Here is a 19,429-nt window from a genome sequence, read left to right on the forward strand (position 1 = left end):
TATAAAGAACTCAAGAAGCTAACCACCAAAACAAAACAAAACAAAACAAAACAAAACAAAACAAAAAAAAAAAACAAATAACCCAATCAAAAAATGGGGCATAGAACTAAACCAAGAATTCACAACAGAGGAATCTCATGAATGGCTGAGAAGCACCTAGAGAAATGTTCAAAGTCCTTAGTGATCAGAGAAATGCAAATCAAAACGACCCTGAGATATTCCACCTTACACCAATCAGAATGGCTAAGATCAAAACCTCAGGTGACACATGTTGGAGAGGATGTAGAGAAAGAGGAACACTCCTCCATTGCTGGTGGGATTGTAAACTAGTACAGCCATTCTGGAAATCAATCTGAAGGTTCCTCAGAAAATTGGAAATAGATCTACCTGAAGACCCAGCAATACCACTCTTGGGAAAATACCCAGAAGATGCTCCGACATGTAATAAGGACACATGCTCCACTATGTTCATAGCAGCCTTATTTATAATAGCATTATGTGTTCTTAAGTGATGAGCCATCTCTCCAGCCTCTACAGCTTCTTTTTCACTTCTAAAGCTGATTAAAGAAAAATTTTAGACCATGTTTCCATGCTGCTGCAAAGCACCCAGTTGAGACAGCAGTTTTACTAAGCTTCCTTAGATCTTCATATCCAAAGCTTAGAAGATTCCATATGCTACCTTTAGGGAGTGATAGCAGAGTAAGAGTCCTTAAAGATGCTGTTTACTCAATATTTCCTGGCAACTAGTTATTCATTCTGAGTAGCTCAGAAATGCAATAATCCAATATAACTGTACATTAAAATGATTATCTAAAATTAAAACTACCATGAGCTATTTTTAAAAATACTTATATAATAAAAATATCTGGATGCATGAGCCATAGCAAATACATCTTAATAACTTATTTGTTATGTTGCCATGCCTACCACAGCTATGTATCTATTATTTTATAGGGCACTGAAAAATATTAGCTATATCAATCAAATAGCTGTGTATTTTCTGCAGAAAAAAATTAAGGACTTTTAGCTGTTTAATACAAAATAATGCAGCATGGGTCATTGCCTTTAGATTATAAAGTTCTAAAGTATGAAAGCTTTATTTGCTTTTATTAACAGTTTAATTGGCATGAATCATACACTCCATAAGAATTTGTTTACTGCATGTGTAGATATTTGAATAGATAAATTCACTAGTTGAGAAACGTCTTTAGACAAGTAAGCTATTTCTTTATTGAATGTAGATTTCTAAAACTGCCTGTATATCTAGTTTTTACATTTTTTTAAAAAATATTTGTAATTAGGAAAAATACTTATAACCAGAAATATAATAATAGTTTAAATCTTCCTATCATCATTTGAACTAAAATATTTGAAGACAAATACAATGTTCACAAAGTAATAAGAAAGCTGTAGCCACCACTCTTGGCTTTGAATTGAGTCTGCCACTGGCATTCTATATGCACTTAGCCAAGGGCTCTGGTCCTTCTTAGCCTACTCCTTCCATTTATAAAATACTGTCATTTCCCTCATATAAATCATTAAACGGAATTTAGATGGTAGTGAAAGTCCCAACCAAGCGAAAGCCTATGTTCACTGCAAGAGCGTTTCCCTTCTTTGGAGACTTACATATTATTTTTCAATTAGGGTTAACATCCATAAAGATTTATTTTTATAGAAAATAATAATAATGAAAGTCAACATATTTCTTTTCATAAAATGAAACTAGTAATATTGTATTTTCTTATTGCATTTGTTCTCAGAAAGTTTGCTCAGAATGTAATTATCTGTATAGTTTTAGTAATAAATGTGTTTTTTAATGTTACTTTCTATTTTACTGAATCTCGCTTGTAGTCTGTCACACTTGAAATAAATTTATGAATTTTTGAGTAGGAGAAATAACAAATATTCTTGTTTTCTATAAATATAATGGTTTTCAATATTATCTGTCCTTTTCATATCTAAATATTGAGCAGAAACTTTTGTCTTCTTCGTAGGCTGAATAAGAAAACATCCCGCAAAAAGAATAAGGTATTGTAAATTTAAAACAGTATCTCATTCAAAATAATTTACAAATGAAATTATATATTATGAAATATGGGTAAAATAAATACATGATAGAAACTAAAATGAAAAAGTCTAGAACTTTTTATTATCTGGTGAAATTTATATTGAAAATTTCAAATAGTGACACAGACTAGCCATTGATAATCCTTGACAGATCAGATTCTTTCATATCTATAAGATATTGTAATCATAAAATGATGAATAGGTGAGATATTGGTACATTTACCATGTAGTATAAGTATTGAGGACTTTCCAATATTATAGTTTTTATTTTACAGCCTCTAAAGTATATGGATGCTATGGATGACCATCAGTTGTCAGAGTCACTCTCTGAGGATTATGAGGATTATGATTATGATTTTCCTGATTATGACAATATATTGATGATAGTTGACCAACTTCAAATGAAGTATAAAGGTAAGGCCACTGCATAAGTGTAAGCCTTTTAGTATAATGCTGAGGTAATCTTCAAAGTTAGAATTTGGCCTGTCCATGAGGACTTTTGTCTGTTTATATTTTTGGTGTGGTGTGAGATGTAGGGATGCAGGCTAACATACTGTTTCCCCTGCATATTTTTTTGAAGAGGTTAGCACTTCACTAAGTCATAGTTTTGGAAACTGTTGGAAGCAGCAAGTCTGTAGGAGGTTGGGTCCATCGGGAACCACTTGGTATTCTTGCTAGTGTGTCCTCCTGCTGTGCTGGGGCCTTGCTGACCTTGTTAGCATGGCTCTGTAGCTTTATGTAAGTCAGCTTCAACACTGCTCCATGAGATTACCTAGGCTATTTCTAGTCCTCCTGAATTCTAACTTTTTTTTTTCTCATCCTGTTAAAAATTTCATCATGGCTTTGGAAAAGCTATACTACTTTATAATCATTTTCAGACATATCTCTGTTTCATAATATAAATTTTAATATTCTGTGAGTATGAGCATTCTCTTCTTCTGATGTTCTCTTCAATTTCTATCTCTGCAGTGAGAAAATTGATTGTTTATTAACAATCACCACATTTTGCTGGGCAGTGCTGGGCACAAGCTTTTAACTCCATCATTCAGGAGGCTGAGACAAGTGAGTCTCTTGAGTTTGAGGCCAGCCTGGTTTACAGAGTGAGTGCCAGGCATCCAGGGATACACAGAGAAATTCTGTCTCATATGAACAAAACAAACTTCAAAACAAACAAAAATAACAAAACATTTTTTAAAAATTGCTACATCTTGTCTATAGCTGATTAGTCTATAGCCACAATAAATCAGTTAACACATTTTTTTCAGCTTATTTCTGTACTGTTTTTTGCTCAGCCATATTATAATTTTGTCCAAAACAGGAAGAATTGAGAAACACATAAATCTATAGGTATAATGATAATTTCTTTATTATTATTATTATTATTACTACTATTTTTTTTTACAATCTAGTCATTATCCCCCTCCGGGTCCACCCTCTGACAGTTCCTCATCCCATTCCTCCTCTCCTGTCTCCCAAGAGGATGTCTCCAACCCACCACACCCCCTGCCAGGTCTCTCCATTCCCTAGGGCCACAAGTCTCTTGAGAGTTAGGTACCTCTTCTCTACTGAGGCCAGACCAGGCAGTCCTCTGCTGTATATGTATCAGGGGCCTCCTACCAGCTAGTGTATGCTGCCTGGTTGGTGGCTCAGTGTCTGAGAGATCTCAGGGGTTCTGGTTAGTTGAGACTGCTGGACTTCCCATGGGGTCACCCTCCTTTATGAATAGATTTAATTCTATGTTCAGTTAGCAGAGTAGTAGTAGGCTCACCCCTAAGGCCTCTGAATTTCTAGCTGCAGGTTCTTAGTCAAGAAATGGTACCAGATGTGAGTTTCATCTTGTGGGATAATGTTGCGGGAATATTTAAAAAATGAATCCACCCCACAAATTTTCCCGCCGGGCCACGTTCTTGAGCCAGTATTGGCCGGCATCACAAAGTCCTGGCGGGCTCTTATTATTCTCTCCCAGCTATTAAAAACATCTCACTCACATGCAACTCTTTACACACCCCCACAATCATTCATCTAGATAGCACCTAAGACCAGATAAGTAAAGCGTGACTCTTAAGGCCTTAATATCCAATCAGGTTTATATAATAGTAAAATCACAATTTACAAGATGCCAATACAATAATTTCAGAACCAAATAATAAAGACAATATTCTAACCCAATTAATCTATTCTGTAAAAACCTTTGCTTGGTTGTATAACCACTCGAGATCTGACTCTCCATCATCCTCTCACTCCATGATGATTTCCTCTCTCCTCCTGCTCCTGACCTTTTATTTTCTCCAAGTTTAGCTCCACCTCTTATTCCTGTCCAATCACACGCCTGTCACTGCCCTAATGTGATTGGACAGAGAAAATGCAGCAGCAGGATAAGGCTTAAATCCAATCAGAGAGTGCTTCGTTGCTCCTACAGTGTTCATGTAACTATTACTCCACTGGGCATATCTTCCTAGGCCAGGTTTAGCTGTCAGGATTCACAGATGAGTAAGATTACTTTTCTCCTATGGAAAAAAGCATAGTACCTTCCAGAACCATGAAGGCTAACCAGTATGTATTAATCTTCCAGCCAGTAAGAACTTAGTTCCTCCATGCTCTATGACTCAACTTCAAGGTGTTTTCAGCAAAGGATTTTACTGTCAAATACTGCAGGACAACCATAGCATTGGCAATAACTTGTAATGTTTTGTGGTCTATGGGACTTCACTGACCAACAATTCAAAAAAAAAAGTTACTCAATTTGTAATGCTGAACTTCTTTATATTTATTAACCTGCAGCATCTATCTAGTAGGGATACAGTTATTCTGTTAAAGAGGAACACATTTAACTCTCTCTCTGTGTGTGTGTGTGTGTGTGTGTGTGTAGGCTTCTACAGTAGCAAATACTTTCATAGGAAGTTTTAATAATGTCTATAGTGTTTTCATTAGCTACCTGTATTACCCCCTCTACCCTGACCTACCTCTCACCATCCCAATTTAACTTTTCCTCTTTTATTAATCCTCTTTAAATCTTCATACTTCCACTTCCTCTCTGCCAACCTTAAAGGCCTCTCTACCTCAATGGCTCTTCCATAATTTCCTGACTTCTTTGGGCACTGCAAATTGATACACATATATTTGAAAATTTAAAACCATATTCACAAGTTGGAGAAAACAAGTGGTATTTGTAAGCCTGGGTTACCTCACTCAAGAACAATTATTTCCAACTTCTTCTATTGGCCTATGAATTACATGGTTTTGTTTTTCTTAATAGTTGAATAACATTCCATTTACCTCATTTTGATTACCCATTAGTTAATTGATGGGCGTCTTGGTTGCTTCCATTTCCTAGCTGCTGTGAATAAAACATCAATGAGCATTGTTGATGCTTTATCTCTATAGTAGGATATACTATTATGATATATGGTATATGATATATAGTATGGCACAGCTGAATTATGTGGGAGCTCTACTTTTAATTTTTTGAGGAACTTCCACACTGATTTCGATAGTGGCTATACAAACTTGTATTCATCCCAGGAGTAAATAAATGTTCACTTCACCCACATTCAAGCCAGTATTACTATTACTATTATTATTATTATATTATTATTATTATTATTATTGCCATTCTAAGTGAAGTAAGATGAAATCTAGTTTTACCTTGTACTTCCCTGATGGCTAATTATGTTAAACACTTAAAAATGTTTACTGGTCTTCTGTATTTCATCTTTTGAGAACTCATTTTTATTAAACTTTTATTTTATGTGTGTCAGTGTCCTTCTTGCCTATGTATCTGTGTCCTATATGTATACATAGTCATAAAAAGTGACTGGTGTCCTGGAACTGGAGTCACAGATGGTTGTTAGCTGCTATATGGGTGCTGGGACTCAAACCTGGGACCCTTGAAAGAGCAACCCATGTCATAACCACTGAGCTATCTCCCCAGCCCCATGTCCTATTTTACACTTGGGTTGTTCTCTTGATTTTTTTTTTTGTTGTTTTTCTTTGTACATTCTAGGTACTAATCATATATATCTCCCTGGTTAGTAATTTTTCTCTTTCTGTAAGCACCCTCTGCTGAAGTGATAGTGTTCTTTGCTGTACAGAAACTTTTTAGTTCTATTAGATCCTACTTACCAATTTTGGGTTTTAACTCCTGAGCTATCAGGCTCCTGTTCAGAAGTTTCTTTCCTATGCCAATAAGCTCAAGCATAGCCCCCACTTTCACCTGCATCTGATTCGGAGTGTCGGATCTTATGTTGAGTTGAATCTCTGATTCATTTGGAGTTGAATGTTGTGCAGGATGAGAGATGAAGATGGAGTTTCACTCTTCTATGAGCAATTATGCTGTTTGACCTGCGCCAGTTCTTTTTTTTTTTTTCTTATGTATTAGCCTTAATAACCTCTCATGCCAGGGAACCTAGACATTAGCAGGGAAGACGTATTTACTTATCAGAGATAAGTATTCTCCTGCCTAAGCACACCATCTCATCATTTATTTGGTACATATTAATTTTCACTTTTTCAATATTTTTATTTATTCTTGGACTATTTTTTGCATGTGTGTAATGTATTTTGATGTTGCTCACCTTCTTCTATCCTCCTTTATGACCCTCCCATTTTCTCGGGATTCTTTTTCCCCAGCAAGTTTTCTTTCTATGTTCCTTTTTATAATACCTACTACATTTTAATTTGGTTTGCTTGAGTGAGCTATGGAGGTAGGGTTGCTTACTGCAGCACAGGGCAATGCTCTAGTGGCTCTACCCTTGCAGAAAAAATAGTCCCTCCCTTCTTCCAGCAACCACTAACTGCCAGGAGCTCCTCAGAAAACAATGGGGCACATATGACTTCTTCGCCATCCCTGATAGAATGCTACCTAGCTCAGTCTTGTACAAGTCTCTGCAGATAACCACACCTGCTGTGAGTTTACTGACTGCAATGGGCATATCATGTCCCAGGCCTGTTCCTCATCTGCCAGCTCTTACATTCTTTGTAGTGTTTTATGTTTACATGTAATAGTATCACAGATCAGTCTATTTTTTCCTTCTTGCCTAGAAAGGAATTGCAGCAAAGTCCCAGCCCACTGTCTAGATTGGCTAGGATGTTCTTCACCTTCTGATCAGATGTTTACTATTCATCCTTTCGATTCCTAGTAGGGCAGTCTCTTCTTATGGAAAATCTTTCTGTATACAGTAGAAAAAAAAATATTACGTGGAACCCTAGGACTCTACTTTGGCATATATCTATATTTGTAATTGTCATTTTATTTTTTCTTCTTTACCAGATTTAAGTTAAATAAAAGCAGTTAATTCAAAAACCAAAAAAAATCTTAGTATAATGCACTCCAAACTATAGGCACTCAGTTTGCAGTCTTTTACCATGAATGACAGAATATAAAAAGATACAACCCTGTGTGTACAGAAAGTGTCCATGTGTTTAATTACTACCCACTCTCTCTTGATGCAGATTCTGGAAAACCACAGGAAATCCAGGATGCAATTCGTTCATATAAAATGATAGTAGAAAGTAACCAACGTTTCTCAGAACTACTTATCAAGAAAAGTAAGAACATGAGAAACCAAGGTGGCAAAGTGATGAAGAAGCCACGAGAAAGAGAAAAAGCAAAACTGCAGCTCAAATGCAAAAATGAAGAGCAGCAACTAGATCTCATTGATGTGGGGTATGGTTGCTCGCACTGCAGAGGCATGAATGAGCAGCTGGGGCAGACTACAGAGAGTTTTTCGGAAAATAGTCCAGCGCTGCATTACCTTATGGACTTCTTCCATGTTTCCCATTTTGAGAAATGTCCATTAAGTTCATTAGCCTATTTGTTGGTTGAATGAGTTGAGGGTTGGTATTTTAATCTTAGAATTGCACTGGAGTATAGGATCATGTCCTTTGCAAATGAGTATTTTCACATCTTCCTTTCCTATTGTCAACCTTTAACTTATTTCATCTTGTCTTACCTCATTCCCTCTCTCTCTCCCTCTCCCTCTCCCTCCTCTTCTCCCTCCCTCTCTCTCTCTCTCTCTCTCATGTGTGTGTGTGTGTGTGTGTGTGTGTGTGTGTGTGAGAGAGAGAGAGAGAGAGAGAGAGAGAGAGAGAGAAAGAGAAAGAGAGAGATTTTCATTTGTATACCACATGGTACCTTTGAAGAAGCAAGGAGTGATTTTTCCAGACCATTTTTCTCCAAAGCAGCAATGAGGAGCTTCATTTTTCTGTTAATTCTAATAACTCATTATTAGTACTTTTTAAAAGGCAATAATTTAGCAGCAGCAACAAAAATGTGTGCAATTTTCAACTTTTCACTTTTCTGAATAATTTAAAAAAGATCCTTTTCTATAGCCACAGAATTGCTAGTAACAGAGACTGGATACAGCGCTTCTACTCCATATATGCTTTTTAGAGATTGAATTGCAAAAGCAGGGATGACACGATAAAGGAAAAGCTCATAATATAAAATACTGTGCAATAATAAAATGAACTTACTCTTTACCAAAATGAAATTTTAACATCTGCATGTTCAATTTGCAGATCGCCTGAAAAACAAGAAGTGCAACAAAGAAATGCTGATGGTTGCTATGAAAAAATGAAGAAACAATTAACTGAAAAGGAACAACAATACAAAAGGGAAAAGCAACAACTTGAACTGCGCCTTAGAGCACAAGATACAGAGTTGCAGCATCTCAGAGATGATATAAATAAGGTAGACTTACTGATTAAAAAAGGTCCTATTTCTACATCTGTTTAAACAATGTGACTTATAATCAATACTCAGTTTAGAGTCCTTAAGGATAAGAACATAGCAGAGAAACACGCAACTTGGAATTCTCAGTATTGTACTAATATTGTAAGCCTGTGCTCCCACAAACTTGAGGTGTCTAGTTTACCATTAAGCCAGATCCTGTCATGTAGACTCTACTGTGCATGCAGGCCATTTTGGAGCAGAAACATTGAATTGTGGCATAAAAGTGCATTGTATCAGTTTAATTTTGTTCCCTGTATAACCGCGGGGTCTCCCCTACCCAAACCCTATTTCCCGAATAAACAACTCAGAGGCTTATAATTATTTATGAATAAATGCCTAAGCCATAAGCTAGGTTTGTTCCTTGACTAGCTCATAACTTTTGTTAACCAGTTTATACTATTCTGTGTATGTCATGTGCTTAGTTACCTCTCCTCTGTTCCATACAAGACTTCCTCCTAGTCCAGATGGGGAATCTTCATGTGCCTTACTATTTCCCAGAGTCCCTTTCTCTAGCTGCTAGATGCCCCACCTTCTAATCCTGCCTCAGATTATTTGCTATCAGATTTTTTACTGACAGTTGATGCTTCCACACAGTATGCAGACACTATCCCCACACCCCTAGAAATTAGATTTGAGATTTTTATTTGCATATTATTTATTGTAAATAAATGCTTGTTGATTCCTGCTTAATACTTTAAAAGGTTCCTGAAAAACAAAGTTCTTACAAATGCATGTTTAGTTACACTGAAGAACTTGGAGAACTCTTGTTTGCTTTTTTTTAATAATATGTTCTATTTAATCTTCAAGCATTTTATACATGTATGCAATGTATTTTGATTATATCTACCCTCACTCACCTCTCCGACTCTCCCTAAACATGTCTCTCTCCAAACATCATGTGCTTTCTTTTGCATTTAAAGATTTGTTTTTATCATTTGTGTGTGTGTGTGTGTGTGTGTGCGTGTGTGTATGTCTATCTGTCTGTCTGTATCTGTATATTCACATTTCCATGTGGGTAACTGCAGAGGCAGGAGAGGATGTCAGATCCCTTGGCCACATATTGAAATTCTCCACTGAAACCTCTTGGGCCAAGTCTATACAATTCAAATCACTCTCGGTAACAAAGTATTCCTTAGTCCTACTAGGATATCCCATTAAGCCCCATTTAAAGCATTCCACCGCTTTCCAAATCCAAAGTCTCAAAGTCCACATTCTTCTAGACAAAAGCATGGTCAGGCCTATCACAGCAGTACCCCAGTCCCTAGTACCAGCTTCTATATTAGTTAGGGTTGTATTGCTTGAACAGACACCATGACCAACGCAACTCTTATAAGGACAACATTTAATTGGAGCTGGCTTACAGGTTCAGAGGTTCAGCTCATTATCCTCAAGACAGGAACATGGCAGCATCCAGGCAAGCATTGTGCAGGTAAAGCTGAGAATTCAACATCTTCAGCTGAAGGCTGGTAGTGGAAGACTGACTTCCAGGCAGCTAGGAGTAGGGTCTTAAAGCCCATGTCCACAGTGACATGCCTACTCCAACAAGGCCACATCTACTCCAACAAGGCCACACCTCCAAATAATACTATTCCCTGGGCCAAGAATTATACAAACCATCAGTTACCCTGTGGGAGACTGGTGTATTTCATCGGTTTAACTTTGTCATTCATATGTGTGAAAATTTCAAATTACAGTTAATGAAGGGTGCTTTGACTATAAAAATAGAAATGCTTACCACAAACATACCTTCTAGCTTTCCCTATGACACCAACTTTATCAATCTGAATTTCTGAAAATGTTTATTTTGAGCACCAAATGTGGTGAGATACACAGCTTAACCCTAGTGTGTGGGACATGGACCCAAGGAGAACAATGGGTTTAAGGTCAGCTTGAACTGACATAGTGAGAAACTCTCAAAAAAAAAAAAAATGGATTTCAAATTGAAAAAGCAAAGATAAAGATGAGGGTCAACAAGCTTCTGCTTGAGAAACTGACTTGATGAGCCATAAGGTCCCTGTTACAACAAGCAATTCATTCAACTCTGAGGAAGAGTATAAATGCAGTATGAATGATCCAGTGGGATCTGGCTGTCTTTCTGTCAGATTTCAGCACATGGAGCCTCTGAGCAGATTAATATGTCCTGTCTTTCTCTTTCTGTTAGTTGCAAGAAGCACGGCATCCAGAGACAGAGGCTGGGCACAGTGACAGCATGATGAAGGAACACCTGCAAAAGTACAATTTAAAGTAGTACATACGAGTGCATGAATAGTTATAATAAAAATAAGCCATGCAATACTGGAAACACAATGATACATGTATCTGTTTAGAGTCTACAAAAGTCTCCCATGAATTATTTTCAATGTATATTTAGGATTTTGGAAGCAGCTCAGAGGTAGAGGATGTGACTTGCATAAAGTTGACATCCTGGGGTCCAATCTCCAATGAAACTAGAAAAGAACTAATGTCTAATTCACACCCCAGTCTTCATGTTAACTACCAAACCCAGACGTAAATGAGATGCATTTACCAAATCACCTACTTTCCAAACATTTCATTAGAAATACTTATAATCAGATTCAGAGTCAAATGTTTCTTTTTGTCTGATAATTAATCTCAGAGTAATTAATGGAAATATACCTACTTTTTAGGGTTGAACATGAAGTTTTCAAGTTAGTAGAAACCATCAAAAAGCAAACAGAGACAATCGAACAACTTGAGAGAAAACTACCACGTGAAGAGAAAACATTGGCAGGAACTGGCCATCTGGTAAGTGGGCCTTTTATTCATTGCTACCACACTGAAGTGGAGATTTTCTTTCTCTGGTCATTGGATGTAGAAACATTGTAGGCACCACTAGAATTGTTATGAATAAAGATGTTTATATTACCACCACTAGTGCCAGTCCTCTTGGTTACAAAGAAGTGGACAAAACCCACATAGTTAACTATGCTGGTAGTAATATGCTAATGGAAAAGACTGTAGCTGTTTTCAACCTAAGTTTTAAGATATGCCGTGTTTCATTCTCTTCATTCAATGATAAACACTTTGATTTTTACATTTTTTCCATTCTGACAAAAATGGGCTGGACATTGCTGTTCCAAAACCTGTTTGAGTGTCATTATGTTCCACAAATCTTCCAAGAAATTTAATGCTTTGTACATTCCTCAGTTCATCGTGGGATCTGAACTGTCAGTGAGTCTGGAGAATTAATTATACCAACTGTGGAGAGTTAATGATGGTAATCACCATTTAGCATTGTTTCCAAAGAAATGTGTTTTTCTTTTTGGAATCTTAAAAGAGGAGTTAATAGCTGTTGAAATGGAGATATAGCTGCTATGTCAAGTAGGGCTATAATAGAAAACAGACTTCCTAGAGTTACAGGTTCAGAGCACATTTTTGTCTCTTTGTTTAAATTCACTTTGTTTATTAGCTTTCAAGTACCTTAGAGTCCAACCTTGTCAAGGATTGGTGTGTATAATTCTCACGAGATGTTAATTCATAAATGTCTGATGAAAGGTACTCAACTATTAATCAAAAAGAGCAGAATATAGTCACTCATGTATGTGTTTATGGGATGGACACCACAATACTTCACTGTGGAATCTTCAGTACAGTAGGGTCATCGCATCCTTGAATTGGTTTCCTTACATGTGCTAGCTAGATTAAACAGCAGCTCTCTTAAACAGTCTCCTCTCAAATGAGGCTGAGTTTTCTTGTGACTGCAGAAGTTCCATTAGTTGGAATACAGTCATTGGGACTTGCAAGTCTTATAGGCAAGCTGTGTGATATGTAAAAGCATTGTGGCTTGACTTGCAGCTTTTCCCATATAACCAAGTGTAAGACAAAGAAGGGGATTTGTGCTCAAGTCCCTCCACCTTGTGGTTTAACCTCACTGTCCTGAAGATCACTTCATCACCCAGTTTTATTCGCTTATCACAGAAGGGAAAATATGTAAGTATATATTGATTAATAAATATTTAAATCTCTTTCAGACTTAGCAACTGAAATCAGTGCATACACAAATACAGTAATAAATCAATTTTTTATAATTTAGATTAAATGCAGTAAACAGGGATGTAAATGCTTTACAGTCCACCATTTCCATACATTTAAACTTCTAGCTAAATTATGAGCCAGAACTACAGAAACATAATGCACTGTTATTTATATTATTAAAGTATCTCTTCTCAAAACTTTGTAATTTTTTTCAGACACAAATAGGACGGGAGCTCTTTAATGCTTTCAGAGAAATGTTTACTACTACAGTAATGAGCCAGCTGGAACTCAGAATTCAACATCTGGAAAGGGAATTCTCTGAAATAAAGACCCGAACACGTGAGAATGTTATGGTGCTGGAAAACTATGTCAAACTTAACCAGTCACATAAACTGATGGAGTGAGTAAAACCCAAGAGTCATATAGAATATTAATTCAGCTCCTTAATCATGTCTCACAAAAGTGCATTTTAACAAAATAGTATCATGGATATAAACACTAACTAGAGAATATAATCTCAGAAAACACTAATGACAAATGAACTGAGCTTCAGGAAGCAAACCCAGAAGGGCATCTCCCCTTTATTGGTGTATATACTAGTGTGTTTGCTCTTAGTAGTCATATATTTATCTTGGTTTCTTAGATTTCTTTCAGTAAGTTTGCTGATGATTTTTTTCATTAGTATACCTACCTGCACTGCTAAAAGTTTGCTTGTCCACACTCCCAGAAATATAAATATTGAACAGTTGAATATTTTCTAGAATATAGTAACATAAAGTCACAGTGTCGAGGACAACCAGCATGTCTCCTCTGGGTATCATATCCCACTGGGCAACTTGCCTTGATTCTGATCCTGAGCATTTCCACGAGACAATGCCTAGACACAAACAGCTCTTTTAAACATTTCTGCTCTTCACAAAGGCATACTCACAGCATAGGAAAACCTTAACACGGCATCAAATAGAGAGTACTTTGCATGGCGCTTCCAAATAATTTCTCCTTCAATGCGTGATGCTATGTGGGAGGCAAATAAACCAAGTTCTGTATCTAATGCGTTGATTGGGGATTGGAGGAGAAATGAGACACTACTTCCCTTCCCACTCTTCACAGGACAGAAGCTAAGCTGAAGGAGGTTATGGCCCAGTTTGTCATGCTGACTCAGCATAACACAGCATTACAGAACTTGCTGAGCTCTTCTGTACTTGCCTCTGAGTGTCCCTGCATGGCAAATTTTCATAGAAGATTGGGAAGCCTCTTTACCCAAGAGAACACGCTGACTCCAGAACACACTTCAGGCCCACAACCTTCAAATCAGTACATAACAGCCCACCTGGACGCGGTTAGTTGTATTATTAAATTTTTTCCCTCTGGGTAATACAGTCTGAGCTATTGATGTGCAATCTACTGGATTGTTTCGTTTTTAAAAGATTTTAAATTTTTCATTTTTAATTATTTAGGGTTTTTTTGTGGGAGGAGCAGCAAGCATGTGGATGACAGAAGACAACTTGGGGAAGCCCCTTATCTCTTTCAAATGTCTTCCCTAGGGTCTAGGACTGGATTGCGGAGGCTTAGCCAAAGATACTCTTAGCTGCAGAGCCCTAACCCTGGCCCTGTTTAGTGTTTCTAGAGTATCGAAAAGGCAGACTCCTGTGTGAATGCATGCTGTTAGTGATGGTGCTTTCATTTAGAGTCAGTTGCACATGAAACACAGTCAGGAGCAGGCATTGCCCAAAAGTGAAATGTTTCTAGGACTAGTATGAAAGGCAGCCACAACCAAAACAAAAATCATTATTAACAGGCATAAGTTAAAAAGAAATGCATTTTCTTTAATCCCAGCACTTGGGAGGCAGAGGCAGGTGGATTTCTGAGTTCGAGGCCAGCCTGGTCTACAGAGTGAGCTCCAGGACAGCCAGGGCTATACAGAGAAACCCTGTCTCGAAAAACCAAAAAAAAAAAAAAAGAAATGCATTTTACTGTGTAAATTTCAGCAATATAAAAGGTTGAAAATGTCAATCAATCTGAGCTGTTTTAGGAAAAGCCTTCTGCTTACATTTGTGTGCTTGGTTGCCAGCATACGATTTACATTTAGAGAATCCACCTAGATTCCTAAACCTGTGAGAAATAGGTCCCAGACACAACAAGTTCTGTATTTTTAAAAGCTAACTTCCCACCTTTTCAAAGCCTGCAGATGACAATGAAGATGTCAATAAAGCACTCACCAAGTCGGTTCTGTCTCCACAACCTGAGCTGCATCCAAAAAAGGAGAAATGTTTGGAACCAGCTAAAGAGAGAACTCCGTAAGACTTTAGCATTTCATATCTGTTTAAACATTCATTCTTTGTTATCCCTGTACTTGTATGAAAAGCAAAATAAGAATCCATTTTGTATTTGCATTTTCTTACCTGAATTCTCATAGCTTAAAATTTATCTCAGGAGTTCTAAACAAAAACCTCCAACCATTTGCGCAAGGCCACATTCCTCTATAATGATGTTGAAACGATAGTAGTCAAGTCTTTGATATTCAGCTATACTCTTCTTCGACCCTACAGCTTGGTTCTGAAAGTGTTGTCTTCTTTTCCTTCAGCCAACACTTCGCTATAAAATCTCTCTTCAGTGCTGGCTTTTAACCACATCAAAAGTCTCTTGAATCTGCTTATATCCCCTTGCTGTGTTTGTCAGATACAACATTAACCAATCAGATACATTCCACCTTCTAGATGTCCTCCATATGCACCTAATACATGCATGTCTGTCTGTGTGTCCCTCTGTCTGCATGTATACATATGTTTGTATTCATTCATTTGTTTGGGGTGTGTGAGCTAAGGCTTTTTCCTGCATACTGGACCTTTCTCATAAATGAAGTGAAAGATGATTGTTATGAAGAAGTTGTAATTCATGTAATTCACTTCTTTTCCTTTGTCTGAACAAAACCTGGTCAAGTCAGGAAATCACTGTGAATGCTGACTTCCCTAGTGAACTGATGGAGCATTTGGCTATCCTTGAAGAAAGTGTGGGAAACTCTTCAAAGCTCTTCAAAGGGAAACAGAAGCAGCTCAAATATATTCCCCAACTCACTTCCAAGATGGTGGCTGAATGAGGCATTGATCTATGAGTACAGCACTACTCATAGAGTACCATTAAAAGTCACTTTATCACTATTTTTTTTTTAAAAAAAAAGAACAGTAGTATTTGGTTTTACCAGGTGTGGTACAAAGGGAGCATGTAGCTGCAATGGGACATTCAAGAGACATTGTCATGCCTAAGTTAAGGAAGGTTATGATTGTTCGATGAAGCATTCACTTGGGAAAATAAATGCAAATCTCATTATCACTGTATTTGGCTTCATCTTGAAGTGTTGACTAAATTCAAGTTCGAAGGGCCCTATAACTCTCCTTAGTGTACAAATACTAAACTTTCTATGCTATTTCTACTTGGTTTTCAAAGCATACTTTCCCTGGAAGAAAATGACTGAGGTGGGTGTGGAATGACTCCCATATACATACACTCTTACTCATCCCTTGGCATCAGGAGGGCATGGATTTGAGGAAACCTGGCAGAAACTCAAATCCATGCACTTTACTTTTTGTCATGTCTCCAATCAAATACCTGATAAAAGCAACATAAGGAAGATTTTATTCTACAACATGATTTGAAACAATAGTGCCAATCTTGGTGGTGAAGGCATGGCAGAGGGTAGTACTTTCCTCACAGCATTAGCTTGCTTGCCCATGTTGTTCACATCTCCATAGACCAGGAAGCAGAAAGACCCAGAAGAGGCATCAGGGTATAATCAAATCACACACCCCCCCCCAAGAGCATGCTTGTTAAGCCAATTCCCACGTCCACAAAGGCTACAGTACTTTAATCAGAAGCACAAGATACAGACCAACTCTTCACTCTCAAATCTACAGACATATCACTTTCCAAGGTACAACACTATGTATATTCAAGTCCCTTGTACAAACAACATGCTATTTACATATAACATAGTCATGCTTATCAATAACTTTATCACTTGTTGGTTAGTATTCTCTTTCCTCTCTCTCCCTCCCCCTCTCTCTTTCTCTCTCTCTCTCTTTCAATGTGTGTGTGTCTGTGTCTCTCTCTATCTCTGTCTCTCTGCCCCTCCCCATCTCTTTCCCCCAACTTTCTGTGTGCTGTCTGGCTGTGGATCTCAAGATCTGCTTCTATCTGTTGCAGGAGGAAGCATCTCTAATGGTGGCCAAATAAGGCACTGATCTATGAGTATAACAAAATACCATTAAGAATTATTTTATCACTATTAAAAGAACAATAGTATTTGGTTTCACCCTAGGTCTCTGGGCTATCTAGTTTCTGGGTTTTGGTCACCAAAGTAGTGATGGATATAGGTTTCATCTTATGGAGTCGACCTTAAGTCAATTTTATTGGTTGGTTACTTCTATAAGCTCTGTGCCACTATTGCCCTATTTGTAGGTAGGGCATCATTGCAGATCAAAGGTTATATGACTGGGTTGGGGTTGGTGTTTATGTTTCTCTTTTGGTAACTTGCAAAGTATCTTTCCATACCAAAGACTCTAGAACACAGGTATGAAGTTTTGAACATGTACCAGCTCAATCTCTCCAAGTTCAATGAGTTAGGAGGGTGTTATCTTCAGCAATTGGATCTTGCTGTCAGTCAGTGGAGAGCAACCATAGTTCCATATATAATTCAAGTTTTAAGCAGAATTCATGTTGCTATATTGTTTAGTGAATAAAGAATGAAAGTAAGATCTCAGTATATATTTGGCATTTTCTAATATTTTCATGAAGACCTTGTTGATTCCTTGGATATAAATGAGCAGAGAGGAAGGCTGACAAGAGTTAGATATACAGATATATAGATAAGATAGATAGATATAAATAGAGAGATATAGGTAGATAAGTATAGATGTAGATATATATAAAGATAGACATAGAGTGAGATATAGATAGATGATAGATAGATAGATAGATAGATAGATAGATAGATAGATAGATATTAGGTGATAGATAGATAGTTGACAGGTGGTACATAGATAGATAGATAGATAGATAGATAGATAGATAGATAGATAGATAGATAGATAGATAATGATAAGTAATGTGTATAAAAGCATTTGTATTTTTATTCATGGGTGTGTGTGTGTTCATGGTAGGAAAACAATGCCATGATGTTAGTTTTGATCTTTCCCTTTTTGTGGATTCTGAGGATTGAATTCAGTTCATGAGACTTACACAAAAAGTTTCATATCTGAATTCATCATTTAGCCTCAATATGAGCTTTTTACATACCATGTGTGTCTTAAGAAATTCCTCAGTATTATTTACTTGAAGTTATAATTTTTAAATGCTTTCAAATAAAGTTAGTTTGAATAAATAAGAATCATATTTATTGGTTTTATGTGTTTGCTCATAACATATGCTTTATGTTTACTCTAGAGAAGTTGTCACTAATTCAATCTTTACATTCTTATAGAAGTAAAAAATGTTTTAAACCAACAAAAACATCAACTGTGTGTGAAAATGGAGAGCATAGTTTCTCTGAAATTTTGAACACCAGGCAATTTGAAAAGAATATTCCAATTGATGAACTACAACATGAGGTACTATTCTATGAGCTAGGGGACCCAAAAGAGTCAGTTTGATAAATAAACCCCTCAATGTTTTAACAATAAGTGAGATGTTTTAAAAAAAATACTACCAAGTGATATTAATGAAAAAGTATCAGTTTCTATAAAACTATATAAGTTCTTTAAAAATGAACAAGCAATTGATTCTCTTTTGTCTCAAAACAAATTGATAACTCAAAACCAAGCAACAAACATTATAGGCTTAGGTTTTTCAAAACCTACTTTAGAAATGATTCTTCAACCTCCCTTTTAGCCTACCACTCATCAGAGGTAAGAGAAAAGAAAGGTTAATAGAAATGGGGGCTGTGGGCCTGTTTAGAAATAGTTTTTATGGGGGATGATTCCAATCTTTGTTGGCAGCATTCCAGTCCACTAGCAAAACAACAAACATGAATCAGGACCAACAGGCCAGGCCACTGAGCAAACCCCAAACACAAATCAGTAGCAGTGGCTAGATCCACTTTGCCCTACAGGCACAAGTCTGCAGCAGCAGCAAGAAACAGCCAGAATACCACCACAAGTTCTTTGGTGCATTTCTCTCCATGAAGTCACAACAAGTGAAGATCAGTGAAGAAAGCAAGGTGAACCAGTGCAAGAGTGCCATCAGGAAAGGTCAACATCAGCGAAGCCCAATGAAGACCAGCAAAGAGTTGCAAAGAGAACCAATGCCACAGTGTCATCCACTGTCAGTCGGGTTATATTTATACTCATTCTAAACAGCATATGCCTCTCAAGTGTCTGCTCTAGTGAAACACCATATGCTCTTTCACCCGACAGCTTCCAGAAAAACACCACATGACACAACTAAGTCTCCAACAAACCCAGAAATTCCCACTTTAAAACATTGTATGACTGTTTCCATATCACAAATATGAGGTTAACTTTAGAGGATGATGTAATTGAAAAAATTAGCATATGTAAATGTAAAGTAGTAAATAGTAAAATAAAATCTAGTAATTTACAGAATTTCCATATCTATTATTTTGCTAGTTCCAAATAAAAT

General features: G+C 36.9%; 1 protein-coding gene across 12 annotated transcripts in view; it reads left to right on the forward strand.

Moving 5' to 3' along the window:
* Window positions 1-19,429, forward strand: part of LOC116090262 (ankyrin repeat domain-containing protein 36C-like) — a 145,980-nt gene that overhangs the window by 115,503 nt on the left and 11,048 nt on the right. For all 12 annotated transcript variants that reach the window (XM_031370501.1, XM_031370505.1, XM_031370504.1 and 9 more), the window contains 10 exons: window positions 1,995-2,028; window positions 2,343-2,481; window positions 7,519-7,732; window positions 8,587-8,758; window positions 10,962-11,032; window positions 11,449-11,566; window positions 13,012-13,196; window positions 13,907-14,135; window positions 14,978-15,093; window positions 18,273-18,399. In XM_031370501.1, the coding sequence (XP_031226361.1) occupies window positions 1,995-2,028; window positions 2,343-2,481; window positions 7,519-7,732; window positions 8,587-8,758; window positions 10,962-11,032; window positions 11,449-11,566; window positions 13,012-13,196; window positions 13,907-14,135; window positions 14,978-15,093; window positions 18,273-18,399 (1,405 nt within the window). The remainder of the gene's footprint in view (window positions 1-1,994; window positions 2,029-2,342; window positions 2,482-7,518; window positions 7,733-8,586; window positions 8,759-10,961; window positions 11,033-11,448; window positions 11,567-13,011; window positions 13,197-13,906; window positions 14,136-14,977; window positions 15,094-18,272; window positions 18,400-19,429) is intronic.

Source organism: Mastomys coucha, unplaced genomic scaffold (genome assembly GCF_008632895.1).
Source record: "Mastomys coucha isolate ucsf_1 unplaced genomic scaffold, UCSF_Mcou_1 pScaffold15, whole genome shotgun sequence".
In the NCBI taxonomy this organism is placed as follows: Eukaryota; Metazoa; Chordata; class Mammalia; order Rodentia; family Muridae; genus Mastomys; species Mastomys coucha.